The sequence below is a fragment of the Phodopus roborovskii genome, unplaced genomic scaffold (genome assembly GCF_943737965.1).
Source record: "Phodopus roborovskii unplaced genomic scaffold, PHOROB, whole genome shotgun sequence".
Classification (NCBI taxonomy): Eukaryota; Metazoa; Chordata; class Mammalia; order Rodentia; family Cricetidae; genus Phodopus; species Phodopus roborovskii.
In genome coordinates, this window is record NW_026126460.1 from 13,420,001 (window position 1) to 13,445,886 (window position 25,886).

At 40.0% G+C, this 25,886-nt stretch overlaps 1 protein-coding gene across 1 annotated transcript in view; it reads left to right on the forward strand.

Annotated features, from left to right (window-relative positions):
- Unc80 (unc-80 homolog, NALCN channel complex subunit) overlaps window positions 1–25,886 on the forward strand; it is a 195,664-nt gene that overhangs the window by 160,449 nt on the left and 9,329 nt on the right. The window contains exons 48-61 of the mRNA XM_051190388.1: window positions 1–50; window positions 3,294–3,386; window positions 4,133–4,168; window positions 4,515–4,733; window positions 9,246–9,446; window positions 11,856–11,979; window positions 12,900–13,025; window positions 14,108–14,231; window positions 14,972–15,178; window positions 16,947–17,131; window positions 17,752–17,917; window positions 19,144–19,323; window positions 22,865–23,003; window positions 25,257–25,313. The exon at window positions 1–50 is cut by the window's left edge and continues 121 nt beyond it. Coding sequence (XP_051046345.1) covers window positions 1–50; window positions 3,294–3,386; window positions 4,133–4,168; window positions 4,515–4,733; window positions 9,246–9,446; window positions 11,856–11,979; window positions 12,900–13,025; window positions 14,108–14,231; window positions 14,972–15,178; window positions 16,947–17,131; window positions 17,752–17,917; window positions 19,144–19,323; window positions 22,865–23,003; window positions 25,257–25,313 — 1,907 coding nt within the window. The remainder of the gene's footprint in view (window positions 51–3,293; window positions 3,387–4,132; window positions 4,169–4,514; window positions 4,734–9,245; window positions 9,447–11,855; window positions 11,980–12,899; window positions 13,026–14,107; window positions 14,232–14,971; window positions 15,179–16,946; window positions 17,132–17,751; window positions 17,918–19,143; window positions 19,324–22,864; window positions 23,004–25,256; window positions 25,314–25,886) is intronic.

Below are 25,886 nucleotides of genomic sequence, written 5' to 3' on the forward strand. Positions count from 1 at the left end.
CTGGCCACATCCCTACAAGCCCTTTTGTACAGTGTGGAGGTCCTCACCAGGTAATCTCAGAGGCAGATATCCACAGCCTGAGACCAATTTTTTTTCATTGAAAAGATGAGAAAACTAGTTAACTAAATATCTCTAAAACCTGACTTTTGTTTGCAGATAACTGTCTTTTTGGAGATAGTTACTCAGGCCCTTATGGCTTATTACTGTAAATACTCCCTAAATTATTTGGATAATAATAATAACTGCATAGCGGCAGTAGCAATGATGACTTTCCTACATGATTGCTAAATACACATTTACATATAACTTGATGAGTTTCCATGGAAGTTTTAAGCCAGTGGTAAACAAATCTTTGGTAGAAGGGTGAGTTAGTGAATATAAAGATTTTGTCCACATTTTAACCGGCTGATTGATTGATTTTTAGTTTTTACATTTGTTGGGGGGGAGATGGAGAAAAGAGAGAATGAATGCACACACAATTCAGAGGACAAGTTATGAGGACTGATTCTCTCCTTCTACCATGTGGGTCCCGGGAAATGAACTTAAATTGTCAGGTTTGGGGTTAACACCTCCACTCACTGCATGATCTTGCTCACCATCTTCAATTGTTTTGAGAAGTCTGTTTGCAATTGTACTAAACATTCTTCTATTATTTTACTATTTATAAAGAGCTGTACTTTTAACTATACTTTTAGGAACTCCCAAACAAATATAAACATCAGAAGGTTACTCTATTCCAGAAGGAACAGATTTGTCATGGAATTGAATTAAGTAATTCCAGGGGAAAGAAAAATGAGAGATCCTGGGAAGAAAGTCACATGAGCATCAGAGGTCAGCCCTAAAAAGAGTTCAAGAAGCTTTCAAGAAGAGAAGGAGATGGGCTGACATATAGCAGGAAGGACATGATGGGGAATGTAGGTGGGCAAAGATGGCCTGAGAGCAGGAAAGGCAAGTCCTTCCTTGAGGTGCTGATGGGGACCATCCTGGCTTTGTGTCTTTGCTCTTTCATTCTGTGTATCCTCATTTCATCCAAAAATCCTGCTTGGAATTTCACTCCTGACCCTGACCAGGGATCAGTTCTCTCCCTCTATCATATGGGTCCCATGGATCAAACTCAGCTTATCAGGCTTTGGAGGCAAGCATCTTTCCCACCAAGTCATCATCCTGATCCTATTCATTATTTTGAGAGGTAATATGCGGGTGATAGTTAGTGGAATGATTGTTCATGAATAGTGATAACCACATTGCCAACCGAGGCAAGCAGAATAGAGCCCCAAAGTCTTGTGCCATTGAAATGCTCATCTGCATCCAAAATGAGTAAACAGGAAGAGGTGGAAAGCAGAGTCAGGACCTACTGGATAAAGTGGCTGTTCCAGTGAGTAGTCCAGAGCTTTTCTGGTAGTTTCAGGAAAGCCTTGGGAGAAGATGCTTCCAAAGAGAAGGCTGGAGTTTAGTCTATTCCTTCTGCACCTGTGTCCTAACAGGTGGGAACAGTAATCAAAATTTCCCAAAAACTACTGTGGTTGCTTCCTCTCACATTTTATGACCACAGTTCTTTCTGCCTTTGATAATGACAAATGAAGTAAACACATCCCAAATTCAAAATTTACTTGCCTAAAATCCCATGAAGAGTTTTGGATAAAGTTTTGGGCATTTAAAACCCTATAGCTGGATCAAGGAAGTTCTCATCTTGAGAACCTGGTAACCTAAACTGGGTCCTTGGAATTGAGTCCACAGAGCTGTCCAAATGCCATGGCATGTGTATCTCCACCCCCATGGGAAGAAAATAAATATTCAAGTAAAGTCTTGTAGCTTAAAATACTCTACTGCATTTACTATCATTTACTAAAGAAGAAAGCCTTATTGGCTAGTAGGAACTACAACATAATTGATTTTACTGTTTTTTTTTTATTCATTAAATTTGCTGTTAGACAATTCACACTGTATGCAGTATCATAGAGTTCATCAAGACTACTCCCACCCCCACATTCCTACCATACCCTTCTATACCCCTCCCCCAAAGCCTCTCTCATGCTCTTGCCCATTCTTTTGTTTCTTACTTTTAAAGAACAATCCCCTTTCATATCTATACTGCTAATTTTATTATCTCATGAAAAGAGATATTTAACAGTGACATGGGCATCACCTAAGTATACTATATGTATATTAGGTTCCTAATAATTCTATCAAAAGTTAGAGATAAAAACAAAACCTGGAACAGTATCCACGATGGATCAGGCTTCTCAGGGACTCAAAGAAAGAAAATGAAGGCATTGGTCAGCCTGAGTGATTATCTCAAAGGTCAGGGGGCACCCACTCCCTAGATCATTCAGTTTTTGGTGGAACGGTTTCATGTGGCTTTCGTCTGAGCAGTTTCTTTGCCGACTTTCCACGAGGAACCACTCTTCATTTAGAAGGCATCTTATTTTTTCACATGGTCCCCTTCACTCCCCAAGCTGGCAATAAGGCATCAAATCCCTGTTCTGCAAATCTGTGTTCCCAGACCAAATAATAATAATAATAATAATAATAATAAAATATGATTTTTAAACATATTCATTAAGTAAACTAAGACCTGGGGGGCCATCTTTAGGTTCCACCTATCATACTGCAGCATGGAAAAAGATGACCTTCTGTTACTCCTGAAAGTTATCATATACAGCAGTTAGCATTCAGAACAATCAGGCCATAAATATTTCATCAGGGTAAATACTATGAAAAACCTACAGCATCCTTTCTGTGCCTCAGATGCCAATACATGAGCAAGGATTTATTTAATACTAAAGGAGAGCCAACAGACATTAAGTGAAGTCACTTGAAACTTATTAAACATCTGACTTAAAATAGAAATTTACTCACTTCCTACAGAAACTAAGCTTAGGTATAACTTTCACTAAAAGAGTTATTACATTATATAATGATTTCTTAGAAATACAAAGTAATTCTGGTGCAGACTTCCTCTTGCCTCTAACTGTTATCTAGAATGCTGGACTGCTTCCCACCTGAAGAACTGTTGAATGATCTCTTTACTATCCCTTAACACTAACACATTGAGCACATGTCTTATTTGAAGAGTCATGGTTTACTTCTGAGAACCAAGACATAGAACTTAAGCCTTGATGAGTATACATAACTTGGGAATCAACCTTGTCTTTAAAGGGCCACTCAGGACAAAGCTGGACAGCCTATCCCTTTAAGATTTGGAGACTTACTTAGGTGGGCTTCCACTTGAGGGTTTCATGAATGTTTCTAGTCGTGTTGCTTTGTTCTGGAAACCACTGTTACTGTTGCAGGCCAATGACAGCTCCACAGATGAGCAGGAGCGATCAAGGTCACAAAGGAACAACCACAGCCAATCATACCATGTCATCCGGAGTGAACACCAGGTAACTCACTGTGCCCTGTGCTTCCGTGGCCTCTCGGTTGCATTTTAGTGGCTGGGAATGAAAGAAATCCTGAAAACAAAGCAAAGCAATCAAAAGAACCCACAATATTAAGTGTGAAAATCTGTGAGGAAAACCTTCTAAGATAAAGAAAAGAGGATGAGAGTTTATAGACACAAGAAAATACCACAGCTACTTTGAAAATTATCATGGAGAAACTCAAAGTAGCACTTGTGTTGGTCTGTCGGACTCCAAGCTGACCAAAGAATTCACTGGGCCTTAGGGTAGAGAGGCCCTCTGCTTCCCGTACTCCATAGTTCCACTGTCTTTCTAGGTTGTCTCAGAACTGGCTCTGATTACCAACCAGTTACAAAGCTCATGTTTCCAAAATACTAGAAATAAAACACACTCCCTTCTCTCATCACCTGAAACAGAAATAGTATTCAATGATAAGGCTCAGATTTCAAAGTTTGTTTGTTTTTATTTCCTCCTTTGGCTATATTCCATGAGTTTATGGAGATCCTTAAATTTTTCGTTACACACCTCATATGACAATGAAACAAGTCTCGTGGGAGCTGTAATTGTGGTATATGTGGTGGCCAAATGAAAAAGGATAGAATCTGCAGGGTTAATACATGTGTCTGCGTTTATCTAAGTGTGTTCCTCCAAGGGTTTTTGTCTATGAAGTCTCTAGGAAGTCTCAGCCTTCTTGCTCTGAGGCTCATGAAGAATGTCCTTCTGATTGGCAGGTACCAGGAGCAAGGAGCCAAGCTTCACTTTATCAGGTACAGAAAGACTTGTTCTGATTTCATACCCTTCTGACACACTGAGATGACCAATGCCCTTAGATCTGGACTCTAATTCCCTTTAACTCATCCAGCGATGCATGACAAAACTGTTCTCATGTAAATCCTCAGGAAATGGCCCAGGGAAAGCCACCACAGTGTGGCACTGCCAGTCTCCTGGGAAAATAAAATTGTCTTCATCCTCCCAAGGAGCTTCTGTGGAGCTCTATCTACCAAACCCTTAACCCAGTAGGGATCATATTTCTCTGTAGTGTGATACCCTGCTCTCAGAGTAACCACTTACCCACATTTTCAGAGCCCTCATTAATCCTTCACAATTCCCCAGGGAAAACCTTCACTTACTGGAGGAGGGGCAAGGCCTTCCCAGAGAAGAGCTAGATGAACGAATTGCCCGAGAAGAATTCAGAAGGCCCAGGGAGTCTCTGCTGAATATTTGCACAGAATTCTATAAGCATTGTGGGCCAAGGCTGAAGATCTTGCAAAATCTGGCTGGGGAACCCCGGGTCACTGCCCTGGAGCTGCTGGATGTAAAGTCCCACATGAGGTACCTACCTCTCTCTACCTTAGCATGTGTAAAGAGTTTAAGCCATGCATCTGAATATATGTGTCAAGCTGGACTGTCGGGGCTTCCTCCAGGAAAATGAATGAGATACTTAAAATAATTTGTTTCCTGTGACTTGGGTACATTTTATATAGATCCTTCTGATAAAAGTAAACATTTTGCCTATTAAAGTGATCTCGGTTAGAAAGGAGGGAATGATTTTAAAATGAGAATTCAGTCCATAATTTACTGTTTTCACAGATATTTAAATGCCAGAGGACCTAGTAGCTGTATTTCTAACAGTTTGTGAAGAGTCACATGAATTTCTTCAAAGAAAACTTCCCTGGTTAACAAAGACTTACTTGAAATGTTTTAATATAGCTATAGAATTAAACATACAGTTCTCTCCTAACCATCCAAAAACAGCATTGTAATTTGGCAGAACAGACCAATGTCTTGATTAGTAAGCCTCTGTTTTTATTTATTAAAATTATGTTTTCAAGGGAATGTGGTAAATGCTGGGTGAAAGTACCCAGGACAGAAGCACTAGGCAGAGGCAAGCACTTTCTCCTCCAGCCTCTCTCCTCTGCTGAGGTGTTGGCACACACCCATCCATGCTGGAGAGCCCCAGGCCTGCCCACTGTGCAGTGATGAGGAGATTATTTCACACTGGGAAGTGCAGCTCCCAGACAGAAGGCTGCAGTGTTTCAAGAACCTATTGCCATGGCAACTGAGGGCTCTATTCAGACCCTCCCCTTCTTTTCCCACAGATCCCCTCTAATTGATCAGATTAATTATCTGAATAGACAAATGTCACATTTCCAGAGTCATAAAGTGATTACTACTGACAGGCATTGTGTGTGTGTGTGTGTGTGTGTGTGTGTGTGTGTGTGTGTGTGTGTGTGTGTTCACTTGTATGTCTGTGTCAGTATGCATGTACATATGTGTCTCTGTGTGGTAGTACGTGTATCTGTGCATGAGTGTGTCTCTGTGTATACATGTCAGTGTATGTGTCTGTGTCAATATGCATGTGCATGTGCCTGTGTGTAAGTGTAATATGGTGTCTATGTGTGTCTGTCTTGGGTGTGTGTGTGTATTAGAATGCATGTGTATCTGCATCTATGTGCATGTGTCACTCTGTGTGTGTGTGTGTGTGTGTGTGTGTATCTCTGTGTATGTGTCTGTGTAAACATCTTGTGAATCTCTGTGTCTGTTTATGTGTGTCTGTCTGTCTCTCTGTATATATCTGTGCCTATTTATCTCTTCGTTTCTGTTTCTGTCTGTCTGTCTCTCTGTGTGTGAGTGTATGTGTGTGCATGTCTCTGTGTGTGTAGGGGCTGAACGATATTCGATAACTCTTCTTTGGACAGTTCAGGGAAGGAATAATAGCATCAGAGATGCCTGGAGCACCATCTACAGGGTAACACTTACTAAGGTTTAACAAGCCCTAAGTAACTACTTGGTACTTGGTGTGGATTTAAGGTACAAAAGATGATAACATTAATGAAAATAATCTGTATTATGTTAGACATTAGGGTTACAAAATAAAGCCCTAATTTTCAAGGATATCATAGTCTGTTTCAAAAGAAAAAAAAAAAAGAAAATAACATGGTTGCCAGTATTAAAATCACTTGTATAATTAGTTATTCATCATTTTCAGGCAACTGAACTATATAATACAAAAGCACACCCTAACTAGAGAGTCAGAAAAAAAGTAAAATTGTCACATAAATATTTATGTTTGTGATAAGATTAGCACAAAAAATAAGATATAATATTAGATCTATTAATAAACCATAAATTTGAGGTCAAATGTATGGAGTCTTAAAGCAACTAGCAAAATATGATCAGTTATAAAAACCACCATGTTAATAAAATAGTTGTTGCTTGGTGAGGTAATACTTATTAAAAATAATTTTGGTCACAGTTATTGATACCAGTAATCAGTGAGCTTTGAGGTGGAAGGGTCAAAATTTCAAGGCCATTTTTATCTTCAAGGTTCCAGGATACTCTTTGTTACATAAAGAGATTCTGCCCAAAAACAAACAAACAAACAAACAAGGACATAAATAAAAGAGCAAGCAATAGCTCCTGGTGTTTGCTGAAAAGAAAAGGAGAATACAAACAGCAGTGTTCTCCACAGCGTCCTTATAATAGATACGGGCTGGCTCTGCATAGCTGTGTAGATAGTTGACATATTGTCATTATGTGATTTGTCACAAGCCAGCTTTCTGGAGCCAGGTTAGTGGGAGAGGACAGCTATTCCATAGCCTGGATCTATTGGAGAGCAAACGTTACATCTCCCAGAGAGTATTTAAACCAAATGTCCTCTATTAATGTACTCCTGAGCAACAAGCTTCTGATGAAAGGCGAGTGTATGTTTCTTTGACTAAATATAGATGTTCTATGTTATAGGGTAGGAGTAGGTGGCAGATCCAAATACATTGATACAGTGCCAACATATATTAATGTTTCTTGTAATTTAAATGTGGGGGTCAGAGGAAATGTAAGTCAAACTAAATGTGAATTTTGGCACTGTGAATCATATTTAAAAGTTTAAGAGTTGGCATTACCCAAATAGAAAAACTCCATTGAAAAAGGAGGAAGGGAATGATATCCATCATATCCAGATAACATATACTGAACATGCGCAAATAGTTTGGACCAAGCTAAAGTGCTAAGAAGCAGTGTTAGGGGACTCTATACTCTGCATTTGCATGATACACGATTGACTTCAAGACTCCCAGAGAAAATATTCTTGCTTAGATTCTCTCTGTTCAGAAGGAATTCCTTGTCTCATTACCCACTCCTGAGTTACCAATGCAGTAGCATCTACAATTTTCTTTCCCCCTTTCCCTCTGCCTTCAGTTTCCTCTCTTTCCTTCCCCACTCCACCTTTCCCCCATGCTCTTTATCTTCTCCTCTCTTCCCAATAAGAAGAACTCTTGAGTTTCTTTTGGAAAAGTACCAGAGTAACTTGATTTTCTCGTGAAACAAGAATATGTGTACAAATACATGGTGTCCGTGCAGGTAGGGTTGAAAACGCCGTATGAAAGAAAAATTTTCTCATAGGTTCACCACTAACCCATTTTTAACAACCAAAGGTTAAAGAAATTCATATATTATTAATCTATAACTTTTCTCTCATATCAAGTTCAAAATATTGCTGTCAATCTTAAAGATAGATCATTTTTCAAACATATCTCTCAAAGCTATCTTTAAAATATACTCTTTTTTTGAGAGCTAAACTCTAGCCTTTACTCAACCAAACAGAGAGTTATATTTAGTCATATTGATTCACTTTCTTCAACAAAATATGGTTTACAAGAGCCTAAGTTTCCCAAGCTGGTTTAGACTGGTTATGTGTTACAGTAGAATTTCTAAGAATGTGTAGGGATAAGGTGAAGGTTTCTAGAAGAGATTATGTGGATAATACCACCCTTAACTGGATACAAACAATCTAAGAAACAGTCCATTTTCCATGACACGCTTTTATGAGAAAGTAATAAACAATACAAGTGTGTGAGCTATTTGAATCATTTCTTTTGGGCTACCCACACTCACACACAGTTGTCAGGATGGTGTCCAGTTAGGAATGAAGTTGGCGAGTATGAAGGGATGGTAACTATTTCTTGGCATGATGGCTTGCCAATAAGATGATGCCTGAAACTTGTGAATTCATAATAGTTAAGCCTAGCAAGAGGACATTGGAGACAACTTAGAGCCCTCACATGTTAGCAGTTTCTAACAGTGCGCCTCCAAAAGTGGAATGAAGTCTCTTGACAGTAACGAGTTCTCCCATCTGTGGAGCTAGCCACATGAGGTACATGCTATGGAATCCAAGCACTGGAGAGGTAGGAAATGGCTTAGATGCTATACCTAAGGAGTGCCAAGAGGTTTTCCTGTAGATCCTTTCAAGCATTCAATCACTTTTCCTGCTGTTATCAACTTTTCTCTTTATTAAAATGCTATCACTAATATATGAGAAAAGAAAGAGCACAATATTCCCATTGTAACCTCTAATTAATAATCTGTCTCTGTCTCTGTCTCTGTCTCTGTCTCTCTCTCTCTCTGTGTGTGTGTGTGTGTGTGTGTGTGTGTAATTATATTCTCTGGGAATTTAGCACCACATACAACCAAGCATGGTAACAGATGTCTGTAATTCCAGCACTTGGGAGGATTTGAAATTCGGGATCATTCTCTGTTACATAGCAAGTTCAGCATCAATCTGGGTAACATGAGACCTGTCACATACATAAAGAAGTAACATTCTTTAGATACATTTGGCCCATCCTTAATCTTTCTAAATTGCTTCTCATGTTTACTCTCTGAAACATTCCATGATTCTCCATGACTATGCATGTGCACATATCATTATATTGACATATGTTAGGCAAGCAGATAGAGGGTACCAGGGAGGAAGTTGGTGTTTTGATAGGTATTGATAGGCATGGCACTGTGTAGAAATATTCCCACTGTGGCATTTTCTGCTCATTATTTCTCAACTGATTTTAGGCTGGCAGAAATTGCACACTCCCTTCTGAAGTTAGCACCATATGACACCCAGACAATGGAGAGCAGAGGCCTTCGGCGCTACATCATGGAGATGCTACCTATTACCGACTGGTCAGCAGAAGCAGTGAGGCCAGCCCTTATCCTCATTCTAAAGAGACTGGATAGAATGTTCAACAAAATCCATAAGATGCCTACCTTGAGGTGAGGAGGCCTCCTGGCCAGATATTACAAAGCACACAGTTAGAAATTTGCAATTTTAAACATATTAGGTCAATTGGTAGTTAAATAAAAGAGTCAAAAGATAATTGGGGACATAAATTCCCCAGCACCCAGGTTTGTTTTGTGTACATAATATTTCTTTAAGAATGTGTGTGCTTAACTTGAGGAGGTGTTATGAGCAGTTTCCCACCAGCCTGGTCCCAGGGCCACTTCAGCCCCAAATAACACATGGAGACAGTGTATTAATTATAAAGATCTTGGCCAATGGCAGAGCTTCTTAATGGCTAGTTCACTAGCTCTGTCTTAAATATTAACTCATTTCTTTTCATCTAAGTGTTTCCACCAGAGAAAGGATCCAGACCTCTTATCCTATCACGGCCTACATCTTGACTCCTCTCTATTACCTCTCCCAGAATCCTCCTTGTCTCCTAGTTCTGCCTATCTTGTTTTCCCATAGTCCAACAGAGCTTTATTCATTAACCAATAAGAGAAACCTATTTACAGAATGACATCTCCCATTCTCCCATCAAGGAGGTGTCTGCCCATTTCTCAGTTCTTTGTCTGATGCAATGAAGAAATAAATTAGAACTCAACAATCCCTAATCCTTTTTGAAAGTAAGAAGGAGTATGACTTAAAGTAGCTAACAACAGAGAGAAGAAGCATTAATTTGATGCAAGAAGCACTACATTTAATATAAAAATTCCAAGTTCTATAATTACCAGTCAAACTGTAACTAAAAAGAGTCATAGAACCAACACCAAGCCTTAATGTTCACCTTAGTCAATGGATTTTTAAATGAATACAATTATAGCCTGGCAACTTCTTGGTGGCCTTAGAAATATCCATTCATCCCCTTCCAATGAGCAGATGCCTCTGTACTAGCCTTTCTGGAAATGTGAACCAAGTTTGGAAACTATAGTCATGGTAAACAGATGGTATAATTCACAAACCCACTAAACGAAAATTTCAAATTTGGATAAATGAGAGAGATTTTTCTATCCTTTAAAACTAAACTCAAAATCAAAGCAACTTTGCCTCAGACTGTGCTACTTAAGGTTCAGTTTGTCAGAAGTTTTACAGCCATTAGCCAGCACTGTGCATGCTTATGCCCATGAGTACAGAAGAACGAAATTGGGTAATATCAGGCTACTGCCTAAGTACTGCTTCTTATAACCTTTGGTACCATGGTGATGAATGCCAAGACATTACATCCATGCCATTTATCTCAGGAGCATGGAGATGCCTGTACTTAAGCACTGTTTCTTTAGAGGTCCCAGTAGAGCATTCACATCTGCTGGTAAATGGCTGATCAAAGATTTGTAAATGCCTTATGAGTGTGTGTCAAGATAAATTATTTTTCTTAAGTAGTTTGCCATCTAAAGATGTTAAACATAACCATAAAGTGGCTCACTTATCATACAGTTAAGACTATTATAAATGATAACACCTCCCCAAATTTTGGATTCATTCACAGATTTGGTTAACTATGGGAAATTTTCCTGGAATACACGACATACTATAGAGTTGATTTGTCTTTAACCCTTTTGTGTGACCTCAGTTCAGCATACAAAGTATTGTCTGAAGCCAACCTGTGAATTTCCTGGGTACTTCTGGCATCTGGGGTGTCAGTTTTCCTCATTTGTGATACATCTCCATTCTTTCATTGTACAGACTGCAGTCCCATAGGAAATATAGGCTTAGAAATAATTTCCAAATCAGAAAAGCCCAGCCTGCCACTTATTTTGCAATCATGGGGACGGGGACAGTCACACAACAGATTCATTTTTAAGACAGAAAAGTACTGTGTTATTCTGATTGGATTGCGTGGTCTGCCATCCGTACTACCATGGAAAATAATCCAAGACATCATTTCCTAGGAGGCAAGGAGAATTTTTAGACTGTTTCCCTCAAATTTTATCTTTTTGACAAGATTTAAGCCATATAAATTCCACCAGTAGCCTTGTATGAAAGTTGACTGTATCGAGTATAGTCTGATAAATAGATTTCAGAACTGCAGCTGGGGGCATATTTGTTCTGTTGGAAGATTTCTCATATCTCCTGAAATGATAGTATAGGTCCCCTCTCAAAGATGTCATCAGGGACCTTAAAATGTGACCCATTCATCATCTCTGTTTTTTCTTCAATAGATTTTGTCTCATTAGTCGGTTGGGCAAGCGTGTGCCTCTGCTGCGTTTTCAATACCTTCTTCCCCTCCCAGTGTGCTCTGTACTTTTGGAACAACGTGGGTAAACGTCATCCCGTGGGAAGCACTCTGTTGTCTCAGCACAAGTCCTGTCTTAGTTGATGCCAGGATCACTGTCTCGTTCACTAGTTTCAGCCTGTCTCCAGAAGGGAGCCAGGGTGCTAATGGCTCCTATATTGTATTGCAGGCGACAGGTTGAGTGGGAGCCTGCCAGCAGTTTGATTGAAGGGGTTTGTTTGACACTTCAGAGGCAGCCAATCATATCCTTCCTGCCTCACCTTAGGTCACTGATCAATGTCTGTGTCAATCTGGTGAGTAGCCAAGCGGCAATCTTACAAAACTTTGCACAGTTTAACTCTGCTATTGATTTCTCTAAACTGAAGATTTACAGGTCAACCACTTTGTGCCCCTTACTTAACCCATGCAAACAGATGGCTCGGGTGAGACTGAAAACAGTGAGGTACATTTCAAGGTGGTCCATGGGAGATCCAGGGGCCCATCCCTGCCCAGGCGGGATGTCGGAATGCTGCTTCCCATGGACTACTTTGACAATCACCTCCAAGTTGCGTTGAGAGTTGAGGGCCGCCAGTTGGAGAGTGGGGTGCTGGAGTCTGCACAATTAATTGGCTAGAAGTTGAGATAGTCTTGGGAGGGAAACTTAAAATACTAAGAAGCCTTTCTTTTCCTTTTTTTGGGGGGTGTGGGGCAAATAACGCCATGAGTTGGCCAGTCTAGAAAAATTATTTTCACCATTTTCGTAATATCTAGAGTCGGGTCCTGACGAGGTTTTGTACAATGTGTGAAAACCATGTTAGAGCGTATCATCCTGTAGGATCTGCTGCTTAACTAGTTGGGCAACAAGTCTGTCATTGGAATGTCATCATCATTGTTGTCAGTATTTCGCTCCATCAAAGAATGTTGACTGCACCCCTTTGAACCCTCAAGTAAGTGTCCAGTCTCCCAATTAGAATAGTCATTTTAGTTCATCTCTCATTACCTACATAGTTAGCTATGAACAACATTCTACAAAACCTTGGCTGAATCTAGTATAATGATGGATCTGACTCCAGACATTACATGCCTTAGAGGCCATAGAGAAAGAAAAAGACTGAAAATAACATGCCCAACCTTCAATTCGTTAATATTATTATTAGTGAATGAGACTCCTTTACTACAGTTGCATGGAATTGCAATGGTCAAAGGCTGGTCATGTGCTCTGTTTGTATTTCAGGTGATGGGAGTGGTAGGACCTTCCAGTGTTGCTGATGGATTACCCCTTCTTCATCTCAGCCCTTATCTCTCACCACCTCTGCCCTTCAGCACAGCTGTTGTCCGGCTTGTAGCATTGCAGATACAGGTGTGACTGCCTTACCTGTTTGTCACGCTCATTAAGCTGCTGGTGGAGGCAGCACATCATGCTGTTCTCTCTTTCTCTTTCTGCAAAGGCTGGGCAAAATCTGTGAATCAGAAGTGTGAATACCTCCAACCTTTAATAGGTTTGGAGCTTCAGCCCTGAGCATGGCCCTAAGTTGTGCTTCTGTAATTCTTCTTGAGATCTCAAAAATAGCAGAGTCATTTAGTCGTGGCACAACCACAGGAACCACTGTGGTCATTTTTAAGCTGTGTGGAAACCAATGGGTTATAGGTAATCAGCTCACAATTGTTAATCAAAAGAGGCAATAGTATTCAAAGTCTGGTTTAAAATCATTTTCAGAAAGAATTACAGTATAGAATTCTTTCATACGTCATTACCAGACTTTGAATATCTTTATTTTCTTTAGTGATTGTGAGTTGAATATTATTTTAAACATACATATAGGTATCCCACTTTATTAACAATTCCCCTGACTGTTTCTCTGTGTCACCCAGTTATGATCAATGGAAGGAATACACTGGATATAAATGCATAGCTGACTGTACCCATTGTCTAGCAACCAGGCTTCTTACAATGCAGAGAATGGGTAGATGTACATTGCATATGAAGAGTGGTGGGTACTGTGCACAAGGGAAAAGATAACATCCAAAGATCACTCATGTCTCCCTTTCATTGCTTCCTGGCTTGAAGAAGGCCTAGGCAGGGGTTAAAGAACTTTTAAATAACTCCAAATGGAGAAAGTGCCATGTTGTTACTTTCTTCATTTTCCTGGGTAGACACATGGAGAAAATTAGCGGGGGAAATGAGGTGGGCCTTACATTAAACTTCTTCACTCACTGCTTAAGCTATTAATGTCTTTTTAGGAATGTAGCTCTGTTATGTGAAGCCAGTGATAAAGCATCATTGTGGGTCAGACTTCATATGCCACAAAGAAGACACTTGAACTCGTAGTTTACAGGTGCAGCCAGCGGGGAGGCACCTTCGCCAACACACTCTGTAGAAACAAATGCACACAGTGGGTGCAGTGGTCAATTAATCTTTTTTTTTCTATTATTGCTGCACAGGCTTTAAAAGAAGATTTCCCTTTAAGCCATGTGATCTCCCCATTCACCAATCAAGAGAGAAGGGAGGGGATGCTTTTAAATCTGCTCATCCCATTTGTGCTCACAGTAGGATCTGGAAGCAAAGGTCTGATTAACTTAACTAAAGAAAACGTATCATTGTTGTTGTGTTTCTAACTATCAGGGTGTCGTTTCTATTTTTCCTTTCCCCATGAAACTCATCAATTGGAATGGACTTAAATGGTTTAAATGGGGTTTGGGAAATAGGAGTTTAATTTGGTTCAGCTGACCTGGGACAAAAGTTTCTCTGTTCTCCTTTATAGAAGAAATACCTATGTAAAATTCTATACAGCCAAGGGCAGAGTACATTGACTCAGTTAAAAAGCTATTAATTAGTTCAAGTCCAATACTCTGAGAATTGACAGGTGACTGTGGTTAGCAGAAATGCTGCAGCTGCCAACTGTCAATATGTTTTCATTACTCTTCCTTCTTTTTTTTTTTTTTTTCCAAGAAACATTTTAACCTTTTTTAATCCAACATACTTTTAAGGGGACTTTTCTTTTAGGAAAAGCATATCTCAAGTGTTAGGTCAGGGTACATTCTAAATATGTAACAAAAAAAATGGAGAATGAACTGGTAAGCAGGAGATCAGATCGGGAACACAAGCCCCTGGATGCCAGCTATGGCGACCCTCAGGTGCCGATGATGCTGTGCTGTCCGTGGAAGAATCAGTAATTAGGGGAAATACCCACGGTTCTAGGTGTTCTGGTTTGGAACTGGAAGAAGTTGCATTGCTCAGTGTATAACATGGAAGGTCTGCCTTGTGACTGTTATGATTTCCCCTTCCTTTTCCAAAATGCACTTCAGATAGCCCATGGCTGGAGCAGCCCGAGGTACAGCTCCTGCTGCAGACTGTCATTAATGTGCTTCTGCCTCCTCGGATCATCAGCACATCTAGGAGCAAGAACTTCATGCTCGAGAGCTCCCCAGCCCACTGCTCCACCCCTGGGGATGCAGGCAAAGACTTGCGCAAAGAAGGGCTGGCTGAGTCCACCAGCCAGGCAGCGTACTTAGGTGGGTCTCTTTTCCCTGCCTCCTCATTTTTGCTCCCGGTGGATGTACTTACTACGATCTATTTGGGCTTAGAAGGTATTTAAAGAAGCCACTTTGAGCAAGAAACACTCTTGTATGGCTGGTTTACTTCAGTAAATAGATCTCAAAAGACAAAGAGTATTTTCATATATGCAATATCTGAATTATTTGGTTGTTTGCATAAGATGTCTAGAGTATACGAGGAAGGAGTCCATGGGAAAGATTGCCTCTTTCCGATTCACAGCAGCATCACTCGGATTTGGCAGCTGCTGTGAGGCAGTAGGTACTGTGCTTCTCCCTGGTCAGTCATCTATGTAAATACAGCTCTTGGAGGTAGCAGTCAACACCCTGATTGGTAGGACATGGTGGCTTTGCAGGACATTACTTCCTCAGCGAGCTTTCCCTGACAGTATCTTTACATTTCTATCTTGATCTTTAACCATGTGAGGACGGTCCCCTCATCCTACAAGCTTCCAATTCCTGTCCTCATTTACACTCCTACCTCCCTATTACCTCATCCCTGGCTTTATGGGTTGCCCTCCCATAGGGTAATAGAGGTCCACTCAGTGTCCCTGTAAGTAGATGGCCAGGGGGACAGACATAACCACTCGTGGAGTGACATCACCAAGAAGAAGGAGCATGACAACGGGAACTCCGTAAGAGGGCATTCTCAGCTGACATTTTTTTTTTTTTTTTTTCAGTTTACTGAAGTAGATGTTGATGGGAGAGTTTGAGACAAGCACAAACTCACTGAATCAAAGAGGTCCTTGGAGTTTGGAGTATGGGAAAAAGGGGTGTTTAAGTAGAATTCTGGAGGGGTGTGTATGTGAAAGATACCATTTACTAAGGCCTGAAAGGAAAGGAAAGGAAAGGAAAAGAAAGGAAAGGAAAGGAAAGAAAAGAAAAGAAAAGAAAAGAAAAGAAAAGAAAAGAAAGTGTGTAGACAGGGCCCGTCCTGATGGGTACTCAGTTACCCCAGGCATGAGAAATCATACTCAAACAAGATCCAGTTGGGCAGGGAAGCATATGTCAAGCCATGGAACACAGAAGATTGAGGGGGAAAGGAGCTCTTTATGTAAGACCAGGAATAAAAGACTTGAAGAAACTTAGAAACTTTTTCATTCCATTCCACTTTCTGATTTTTTTTTTTGGTTTTTTTTTTTTGTTTGTTTGTTTGTTTGTTTGTTTTGGAGGCTGTTCTGGAAGTAGCTCTTGTAGACCAGGTTAGTCTTGAGCTCACAGAGATCTGCCTGCCTCTGTCTTCTGGAGTGCTGGAACTAAAGGCATTTACCACCACTGCCCGGCTCACTTTCTGCCTTTTTAATGAAGGTGTTTTTATTTTTTTTTTCCTTTGGTCAGGCTATTGTACCTTTTTTTTTTTTTTTCAAATTATGTTTTAGCTGGGGATGTGAGTAATATGTTGATGATTGCATAAAGCCATTGTGACAAAGCCTATGGGCCATAAAGCATTAGTAATATACACACTTATTATTGCCTCTTTAGTTCAGTACACTACCTACCTTACCCCACTGTTGTTTTTCAAAATGTGAATTTTCAATGCACTTAATAAAATTGTGTCCTAATCCACATCAACATACCTTTACATATATATGTCTGGAATGCATGTTGTTTCTAGAACCATAGAGTTTAATGAACTAGAACTTTTCCTGTGTACACAAGTGGTGGATTAGGGCAGGATTCTTCCGAAGCCCAAGCCCTCAAGATCCTTTTCTCTTTTCCTGCCATGAAGCCCTGAAGGTTATTCTGGTCTGCTTCGAGAGACAGCTGGGAAGCCAGTGGTACTGGCTGAGTCTGCAGGTGAAGGAGATGGCTCTACGGAAGGTGGGAGGCCTAGCCCTGTGGGACTTCCTTGACTTCATCGTGCGCACCCGGATACCCATCTTCGTTCTCTTGCGCCCTTTCATCCAATGCAAGGTGTGGAGCCTACGACTCCTGTAACAAAAAGCCAGTAAACTTGCAGTTTCCTCTTAAGGCAGGAGTGCTGGGAGCTGAGGGTGGGAATGGGGGGGGGGGCTGTCGTGAGGGCAGCGCGGCGGTAGACAGGGCGCATACGTGCTGCGGCCAGTTAGCAGAGTGTCAACACCATGTTTGATCAGGGTGGAGCCCCAAGCAAGCATACAGAGAGTATTTCACACTCAAGGCACCTCCTCACCTACTAAAGTATGCCAAACTTACACTCACTCCATTCATCATCCCTGTTCTTTTAAAGAAAGGAGAAAAACTGGCCGTGTGGAATGTTCCAGAGAATGTTCTTCCACTTCAGTAACATCATCTGAAATCTACTATTAAAAACAACACACAAAAGGGAGCAGTTGAGGTTTCTTTTTCCCTCCGTGATTGCCAGTATTTACCTATTCTTTTGTTGTTCTCATGAACCCGGTTTCTTGGGACAGAGACATTAACAGGGACATTGGGTTGGCATCTCTAGTTCCTTCTTTTCTTCCTCTAGGGAGTGGGTCGGTATGACAGTTAGCCCGGTTTAAAGATGGGGAAATCGGGGGTCCTGACCTGAGGATGCAATGTCTTCCTTTTAGCTACTGGCCCAACCAGCCGAGAACCATGAAGAACTTACTGCCCGGCAACATATTGCTGACCAGCTAGAGCGGCGCTTCATCCCTCGCCCTTTATGTAAAAGCTCGCTCATTGCAGAGTTCAATAGTGAACTGAAAATTCTGAAAGAGGCAGTCCACAGTGGGTCAGGTAAGCGTGGAGGGTGTCTCTTGAGTATGATAGATGGGTATTCACAGCCTGTAAGGAATCTGTGACCAGCTCACTTCTACTTAGCTATCTTGACAAACCAGTAGATTTGACCAAGAATCCATGTCCAACAATAAAAACAAAAGTCAAAGTTACATTCTTCTCCTAAATATTTTTAAATATTCTTTTTAATATTTAAGCAAAGGGTACTTACATTCTTACATTCCCTTTTTGACAGAGGGGTTCACTTTATTGAGCATGTGTCATAGCTTCACAGATGTTATTTCCTCTAATCCACTCAAGTATCTGAAAAAAATGTATCACTCAAAGACCAATGTTTAAAGGAAGAAGTTGACACGCAGAGGGTTTGATAGTTTATACACAGAGAAAGTGAAAGCAGTGAGGTTAATTTTACACTAGGTTTCTGTTGTGGATTCCAAACCTTCTTAAAGTTCTACAAATTGGAATGGGGAAGAGCTAAGCAGAGTTAACAAGCAGAGGGTACTTCAAAGTATTTTTAAGATTTTCCTTGGATCTTCCTGGCTGAGTGGGCCATTTTAGAACAGCAGGCTCCTGAAGGAGGAAATTAAATCACTGTCTGCCATTAGAGGGCAGTCATTACCCACATGTAAAAGAGTGGGGTTTGCTTTGCCTTCTCCAATATTTACTGTTGTTTGCAACATTGGTGATAACTGCACATCGCCATTCCACATTCTGCTTAGTCTGATAAAATCATCTGCTACAGAGCTGAGAAGTTTCCAGTGCTTCAGCCTCCAGAAAAGGAGAATGAGAGCTCTTTGGCATTGTATCCTGATTTTCATTTTAGGTTCATATAAAAGATATAAATTTCTTTATTATTCCAATATCCTTATGTGGGCAATGCACATGCTGTAGTAATAAAAAAACCAAGGCTTTGGAAGCAGCAACTGAAGTCAAAATTAGTTGGTATCCTATTAGCCAATAAACACACTAAGAGAAAAACCTGCAAAAACCTATCCTTTGGTAGAGACCTCAGGCCTCCATAAGGAAGCTATTTATGGGGTATACTAGTGGCCATTACTGACCCCTCCCCTGTCAATTTCTTGTGCTACTTCATCTTAAAACTTCTTAGTCTGGGACACATTAGTTATCCAAAATGAAAAAGGGAGAGAGGGGGGGGGGACTTTGAAGCAAACATTTCTGTTTATCATGACCTTACCACCCATTTCCTTTGGTCTCTCAACCCCCAGCCTACCAAGGAAAGACATCCATCAGTACTGTGGGCACGTCCACCTCTGCCTACCGCCTGAGCCTGGCCACCATGTCCCGCTCCAACACAGGCACAGGCACTGTCTGGGAACAGGACAGCGAACCATCCCAACAGGCTTCTCAAGACACCCTGAGTCGGACTGACGAGGAGGATGAGGAGAGTAAGTGAGAAGCTAGGCAATCTACAAGCCTGCCTGGCCATGCTAGCAAGGGCCTGGGAGGACGTTTGCCCTGCCAGCCATTTTTAGGTCTGCCCTCTTTGTCAGTCTTTTTTAAAGGAGGGTTCAAAGTGAAATTGATATCCTTGGACCTTTAGAGCAGGAAATATGTAACTTATCTTTTCTTGGGAATTGCATTTAAACCGTACGCAAATAACTTATTCCCCTTTCTCCTGGGCAACCTGGCTAGAGAAATGGCCAGCACTTACCAGGTCCCATTTGTCAAAGAAAAGTGGGCAGAGTGTGCACATGGTTGTCAGAAAATACCAGCTGTCTGTGGCGGCCAGGAGAAAATTGTCAGGATGATTGAGGAGAAGCAACCTAAAGAGTTTAGAGACTCTCCCATAATGCAGTTATCCCAGAAATCTCTAATGCATGTGAGGAAGATGTACTGTTGCAAAAAGAGAGATAGCAGATCAATAAAGAATGCATGTGTGCTTGAGCAGCATAGGGTTTAAAAGCAAAAGTCTTCTGGGTTTCATTAAATGTCTGTCATGCAAGGGCTTCTTAAATTGCATTGGTTATTTTCCACTCGTGTTTTTAAGATGCTCTTATGCAATGCTTATTGAAAGTTGTACCTTTAAAGATAAGAATAAAATGTAAGAGCCCCTCTATACCAAACAAAACTCACAAAAGGCCCCTCTCTGAACCAAATAAAGTAGAGGAAATGGCAATGGAGCTTAGCATTTTAATTAACTAAGACGAATGAAAGCATTTTAGTATCTCCCTACAGTTAGCTATATAACATGGAAAAGAAATATGTGCTTTCTCAAAATTCTTTTCACCAATATTTCCAGATTTAGTTTGGGGATTATTCATGTAAGGTGATGATTAATTTACACACAACTTATAACCAAACACCTGGCCACTGCTCATAGGCATATCTCCATAGTTGCAGCCTGAATTCTTACAAAATATTAACGAAGAAAGCACAGTGTAATAGAGGATGAGGAGTTTGCTCTAATTATTTTTAAAAAATTATTTTTCATTTTACATATCAATCCCAGTCCCCCCCCATCTCCTTTTCCAGCCCCACCACCACCCTCTTTCAACCCCATCCACTCCTCAGAGCGAGTAAGGCCTTCCTTGTGGAGTCAACAAAGTCTGGCATACCAAGCTGAGGCAGGACCAAGCCCCTCTGTCCTGTATAAAGGCTGAGCAAAGTATCTCACCATAGGGAATGAGCTCCAAAAAGCCAGTTAACGTACCTGGGATAAGTTCTGGTGCTACTGCCAACCCCTGCACCAACAGATCAAGTAACATAACTGTCACCCACATTCAGAGGGTCTAGTTCTGTCCCATGCAGGTTCCCCTGGTGTCATTCCATAGTCTGTGAGCTCCAACTAGCTCTGGTCAGCTATCTCTGTGGCTTCCTCCATCATGGTCTTGACCCCCCCCTTGTTCATATGATCCCTCTTCCCTCTCTTAGCTGAACTCCAGCTTAGAGCAGAGCTTGGCTGTGGGTCACTGCATCTGGTTCCATCAGTTACAAGATAAAGGTTCATATTTATCTTGCTTTTTAAATTTTTCTTTACTTATTTTTATTTGGGACAGAGTCTCGTGTATCCCAGCCTCTCCTTGCATCCCCTACATTGCTGAGGATGACCCTGACATCTGATCTGCTGCCTCCACCATTGAAGGCAGGAATTACAGGCCTGATCATGCACCAGCACACTGAGTCCCTGATATTTTATCAAAAGGGTGCTTCTTGTTTTATTTGGTAGAGCTAGGGATTGATGGTGCTAGGGACTGAACTTGGGGTTTCATACCTACAAGGCACTGGCAAGTGCTCTACTACTGACTATATTCTAATATCAAAAATGAGCAATTTAAAATAAACAGGAAGGCCTGATATTAGTTCAAAACATAAAATAAGTTCTAATTTTCTTTAATGTATGAAATAGTATTCAGCAACATTATTTTTTTGATGGGAAATGATGCCCCCTATGATTCTTGGTGCTAAGTTTATTCTCAGGTAACTCTGTGACTAAGTAGTTTGCCTGGATAGTAGGAAGGACTTATGGAAGAAAAGTAGAGAAGATTTAAAAAGAATCCATCACTCATATAGTTGTGAGGGTGAGCATCAGAAGGAACGTAGTCTTTTGCTAATATCTTTCTCAGGTATCACAATTATCTCAAAGAGATCAAGGCTGCCAATAAATGGTGCATTGTGGCTGTGATGTGGGTGAGCATTAGTTTATATGGAAAAGTGTATGAAAGCAAGATTATTAACTGTTTTAACTGAAACTGTTCTTCCAATAATAGAAGCACATACTAAAATCTATCAGGTGTAAACAAAACATGAGAAAGACATATTGTTCGTCTTCTATGATATTAGAAGTAATCTTGTAGAGAAGATGGCATTTACACATAGAACTTAAAAGGCTTAGTAGAAGAAAGCACGTGACTAATGAGCAAACAAATGCCAAGGAAATGTTGAGAGATATGAGTTCAAATGACAATGTGAATTAGAAAAGGCTTTTGCAGAAATAATTCAATGTGTTCTATCATGCTTCCCATATTTTAACTTCTTTGTAAATGTACTAGGCAATATGTCAAGACTCAGTTCAAATCATTGTATAACAGTTTTCATATTTATAATTTTATTTGGAAATGTATATCAGATATATCACTCAGAATATTCTAAATACAGCACTCAGGAGGCAGAGGCAAGTGGGTCTCTGTGAGTTCGAGGCCAGCCTGGTCTACAGAGCTAGTTCCAGGACAGGTTCCAAAGCAATACAGAGAAACCCTGTCTCGAAAACAAACAAACAAACAAAAAATACTCTAAATAGTATCATATGTATCCATTGTAGCTTACATCTGCACAAACACCATTTGTTTATTGAAGTTTATGTGGTTAGTAACATAGTATTAGGTCATTTAGCATGAGGTTAATTTGATGCTAATACCTCACTAAAGCTAACTTTCATATAGATTTGGGTACATTAATATCTGCTCCTGCAGGGGAAGGGGGCTTCTTTAAGATTTAAAATTTAGATTAAATTAAGCACTTCAGGATGTTACAGCTTTCAAATATTTTTTTTTCCTAATATCTGTAATATCGCTTCCCACAACAAGTTAGAAATCATTAAACGGACAGAATAGATTTTTAATGTCAAGGAAATGGAACTGACTTATTCAAAAAACAACTTCCAATTGAACTACTGCCACAATAGTCTTTAAACATTTATGTACAGTCTAGCTTTTATAAAATCTTAAATTGTGGATACACAATGGTTTATACTTATAAAAGTGAATAAAAATTTATATGTGTTTTTTGTGAAGGCTTCTCTAATGGGGGTGGGAAATATATAGACATGAAGAATTATCATTGGTTCATTTATGGTGTTAGTTCATTATATTACAAAGGTGTGTATGGTTGTTTAGATTTAGAGACAGCCCTGAGGTTGTATCTAAGCCGGGGATGCACTTTTCTGATAGGTATCATGGTTTTGTAACATTAATCTCTTCGCACTTTCAGATGACTCTGTGAGCATGCCCAGTGTGGTAAGTGAACAGGAAGCTTGTCTCCTGAGTGCCCTCGGAAGGAGGCGGTTCTCCAGCCATGTCTCCAGCGTGTCTGCACCTCAGGCTGAGGTGGGCATGTTACCCAGCCAAAGGTAAAGGCCTATGACTGTCTTATAATCTGCACTTGGGGGAAAAAGAAGAAATTTAGAAAATACACTAACATTATCCTTTAAAAACAGAATGAGATGAAGGTGTGCATTGTGTTTCTGGAGAAAATGTTCAAGAAAACACTTTTAAGTATGTTCCTTTGGGTAATAGCTGTAAATTTATGAGCCAGGCTTCAAAATGAAACCCCACCTTCAGGTTCAAGTATTATTTTTTATTGAGTGCCATCCTTATATATCAGATGTATCATCAGGCAAGATGACTATTTGGCAAGAGTAAACCAGTTTACCTGATACTGTGGGAGTTTACCTTCTGCAGTTAGTGTTCAATTGCATGTAGGAATGCTTCATCAAACAGAAAATATACCTCAGTCACTGTGTGGACCATGATCAGGGCACCTAAATACAGTTCACAATTTTCCACCTATGTGCTGAAGGATAAAATGATCTGAAGGGGAACTTCTGTATCAACTCTCTAAGACTCAATGACTGAACAATTTAAAGCATTTCCTTTGGTGTTCTCTGCCATGTAAGAGTGGAATTTTAAAAATACATTTGGGGGTTCTTAGTTTTTAAACTTTTTATACTTGGGAAAAACAAGAATACATAGTTTACATGATTAAAACTTAAATTCATATTTAAGTAAATATTCATATTTGAATTCTATTTTAAATAAGATTACATTACAAAAATGATCTGATGTAAGAGTTAATCTACATTTTAAAACAACTAATATTTTCATTTCAAGAACTCTATTCGTTCAAAGAATTAGCATTGCCTGATTTTTAGTGTTATTTTGTATTTTTACAATACAGCTTTATGCATGCTATGTCACTGAGCTATATGCCTAGCCAGTGCTGTTTTTAATAGCCTTAGACTCACTGTTATACTAGTCACACATAGAAAATGATGTCAAAAGGGATATATGATTGTGTTCAAATTAAACTGGTTTGTTTAGAGGAGTATATTATACCCAAACCACTCAATCAATAGTTCATGTAACCTAACACTTGGTAATTTCCCCTTGAGAAAAAAGATTTTATATATAAAATATGTAACCAAAGAGTCAAGTAATGCATCCCAAAAAAGTAACATAAGCAGTTAATGTTGGTAGCTACTCATTTATTCTTAGTTTTTAACTATGTTTGTATTTAGAGTAACATACATTTTAACTAGAGAGGTTTTTGAGCTATTAAATTCCTTTTCCAGGTGCATAATAATGGATCAACTTATTTGCAGAGAAATTTTATCTAGTATAAACATATCCTAGAAGTTAAAAAGAAGATACTATAATTAATCATTTTGATCTTGGATTATATTTTGGAAAACTGGAGAAAGGACCACTACCAAAAAAAATGATCCTCTTCTTAGGGACAGAGATGAGTTTTGCACTCAGATCTTCAGTAATACCCTTCAGTTTTGTAGATGCCTAATTACATACAATTTAACACATACATATTGAATGCCTTCTGGTTGCCTAGCTCAGTGCTAGACCTAAGGGGAAAGTAGATAAAATAATTATACTCACAAATATCAACTCAGTTGCATCCAAATAAGTGGATAAACTATTACTCATTCACCAAATGACAGGCTTCTGTCACTAGAGAGTGTAGAGAGGCCAATGTGAGTTTTTTGTAATGTTTTGAAGATACCTTCCATTTGTGTGTTGATATTCATTGCAAAATTAGCAGGGGAAGTTGGGCTCTTTCTTTGCTTTTCTTAATGGCATCAGTTTCCAGACTTTGATTGTGGCCATTCATGGTAAGTGGTTTCCATGTGGTAATGTTAGGATGTACAAGAAAATATGGGGTCTAATCATTGAAATTCTGTGTCCATATGACATGTTAAAAAACAACTAGCTAGCCAAATGGCTACCAAAGAATTCATAGATTCATCTTCTATGTATCTACTCTGCAATACATTTCAGAGCTCATGTGTCCATTTGGAGCTCATTTTAACTCTTGACCAATAAACAGACCACTCCTCTGAGAGTCGTACCCATCTGGTCTTCCTTCCCCCATGGCATTGAGTCCTATGGTCCTATGTCTTGACAAACCCAGCACAAGGTGAAATGGTTGACTGTCTCCTTTTCCTTCCTTGTTCTATTAAATTTATTTTCAGTTCTTGGAAACAGAAAATTGCATGCTTTTTCCCCCCTTTCCCTTTTCTTTTTTCCTCTTTTTATTTTTTCTTTCTGCATTTTCTTTCCCTAAATGCTTCATCTCCCTACCCCTCCTGCAGTGAACCTAATGTCCTCGATGACTCCCAGGGCCTGGCCGCTGAGGGCAGCCTCTCTAGGTACAGTGTCAAAGCTACCTGTCTATTGGTGTCTGTGCTGGGAAACTAGCTGTTCCCTGTCACCTCCGTCACTCTGTCTCCTCCGTCTTCTCTTGCCCGTCTTGGTATCTATTTCCATCCCTTGCCCTTTGTTGTTCATGAACACACGAGCCTGGAGTCAAAGGTGTAGCAGACCCTCCTTCTTTACAGACAGCTCCAGAGAGCAAACACAAATAGTCTAAAATATATATATCAATTAAGAAAAAACTTGCAGAATTTGCTATGGGACATGTCTAATGAATGTCTAAAAATGTCTGATATACCAAGGACTAGGGATGTAGTTCAGTGGAAGGAACATACGCTTAATGTGTGCTAGACCCTGGATCCCATACCCAGTACCTTCCCCAAAGTTTGTTATACAAAATGCTAAATTTCTCACGTCTAATCATTCATTTCCACAGTGATATTCTGTGAGAATTACTTTGGGGCAGGTCTTTTTAGTAAAACTCCCTCTCGGGAGCCCAGGTACTCAATCAAGTCATAATACCACAGATGGTAAGCAAATAGTGATGCTGTGAGAATCGCAATGTCACT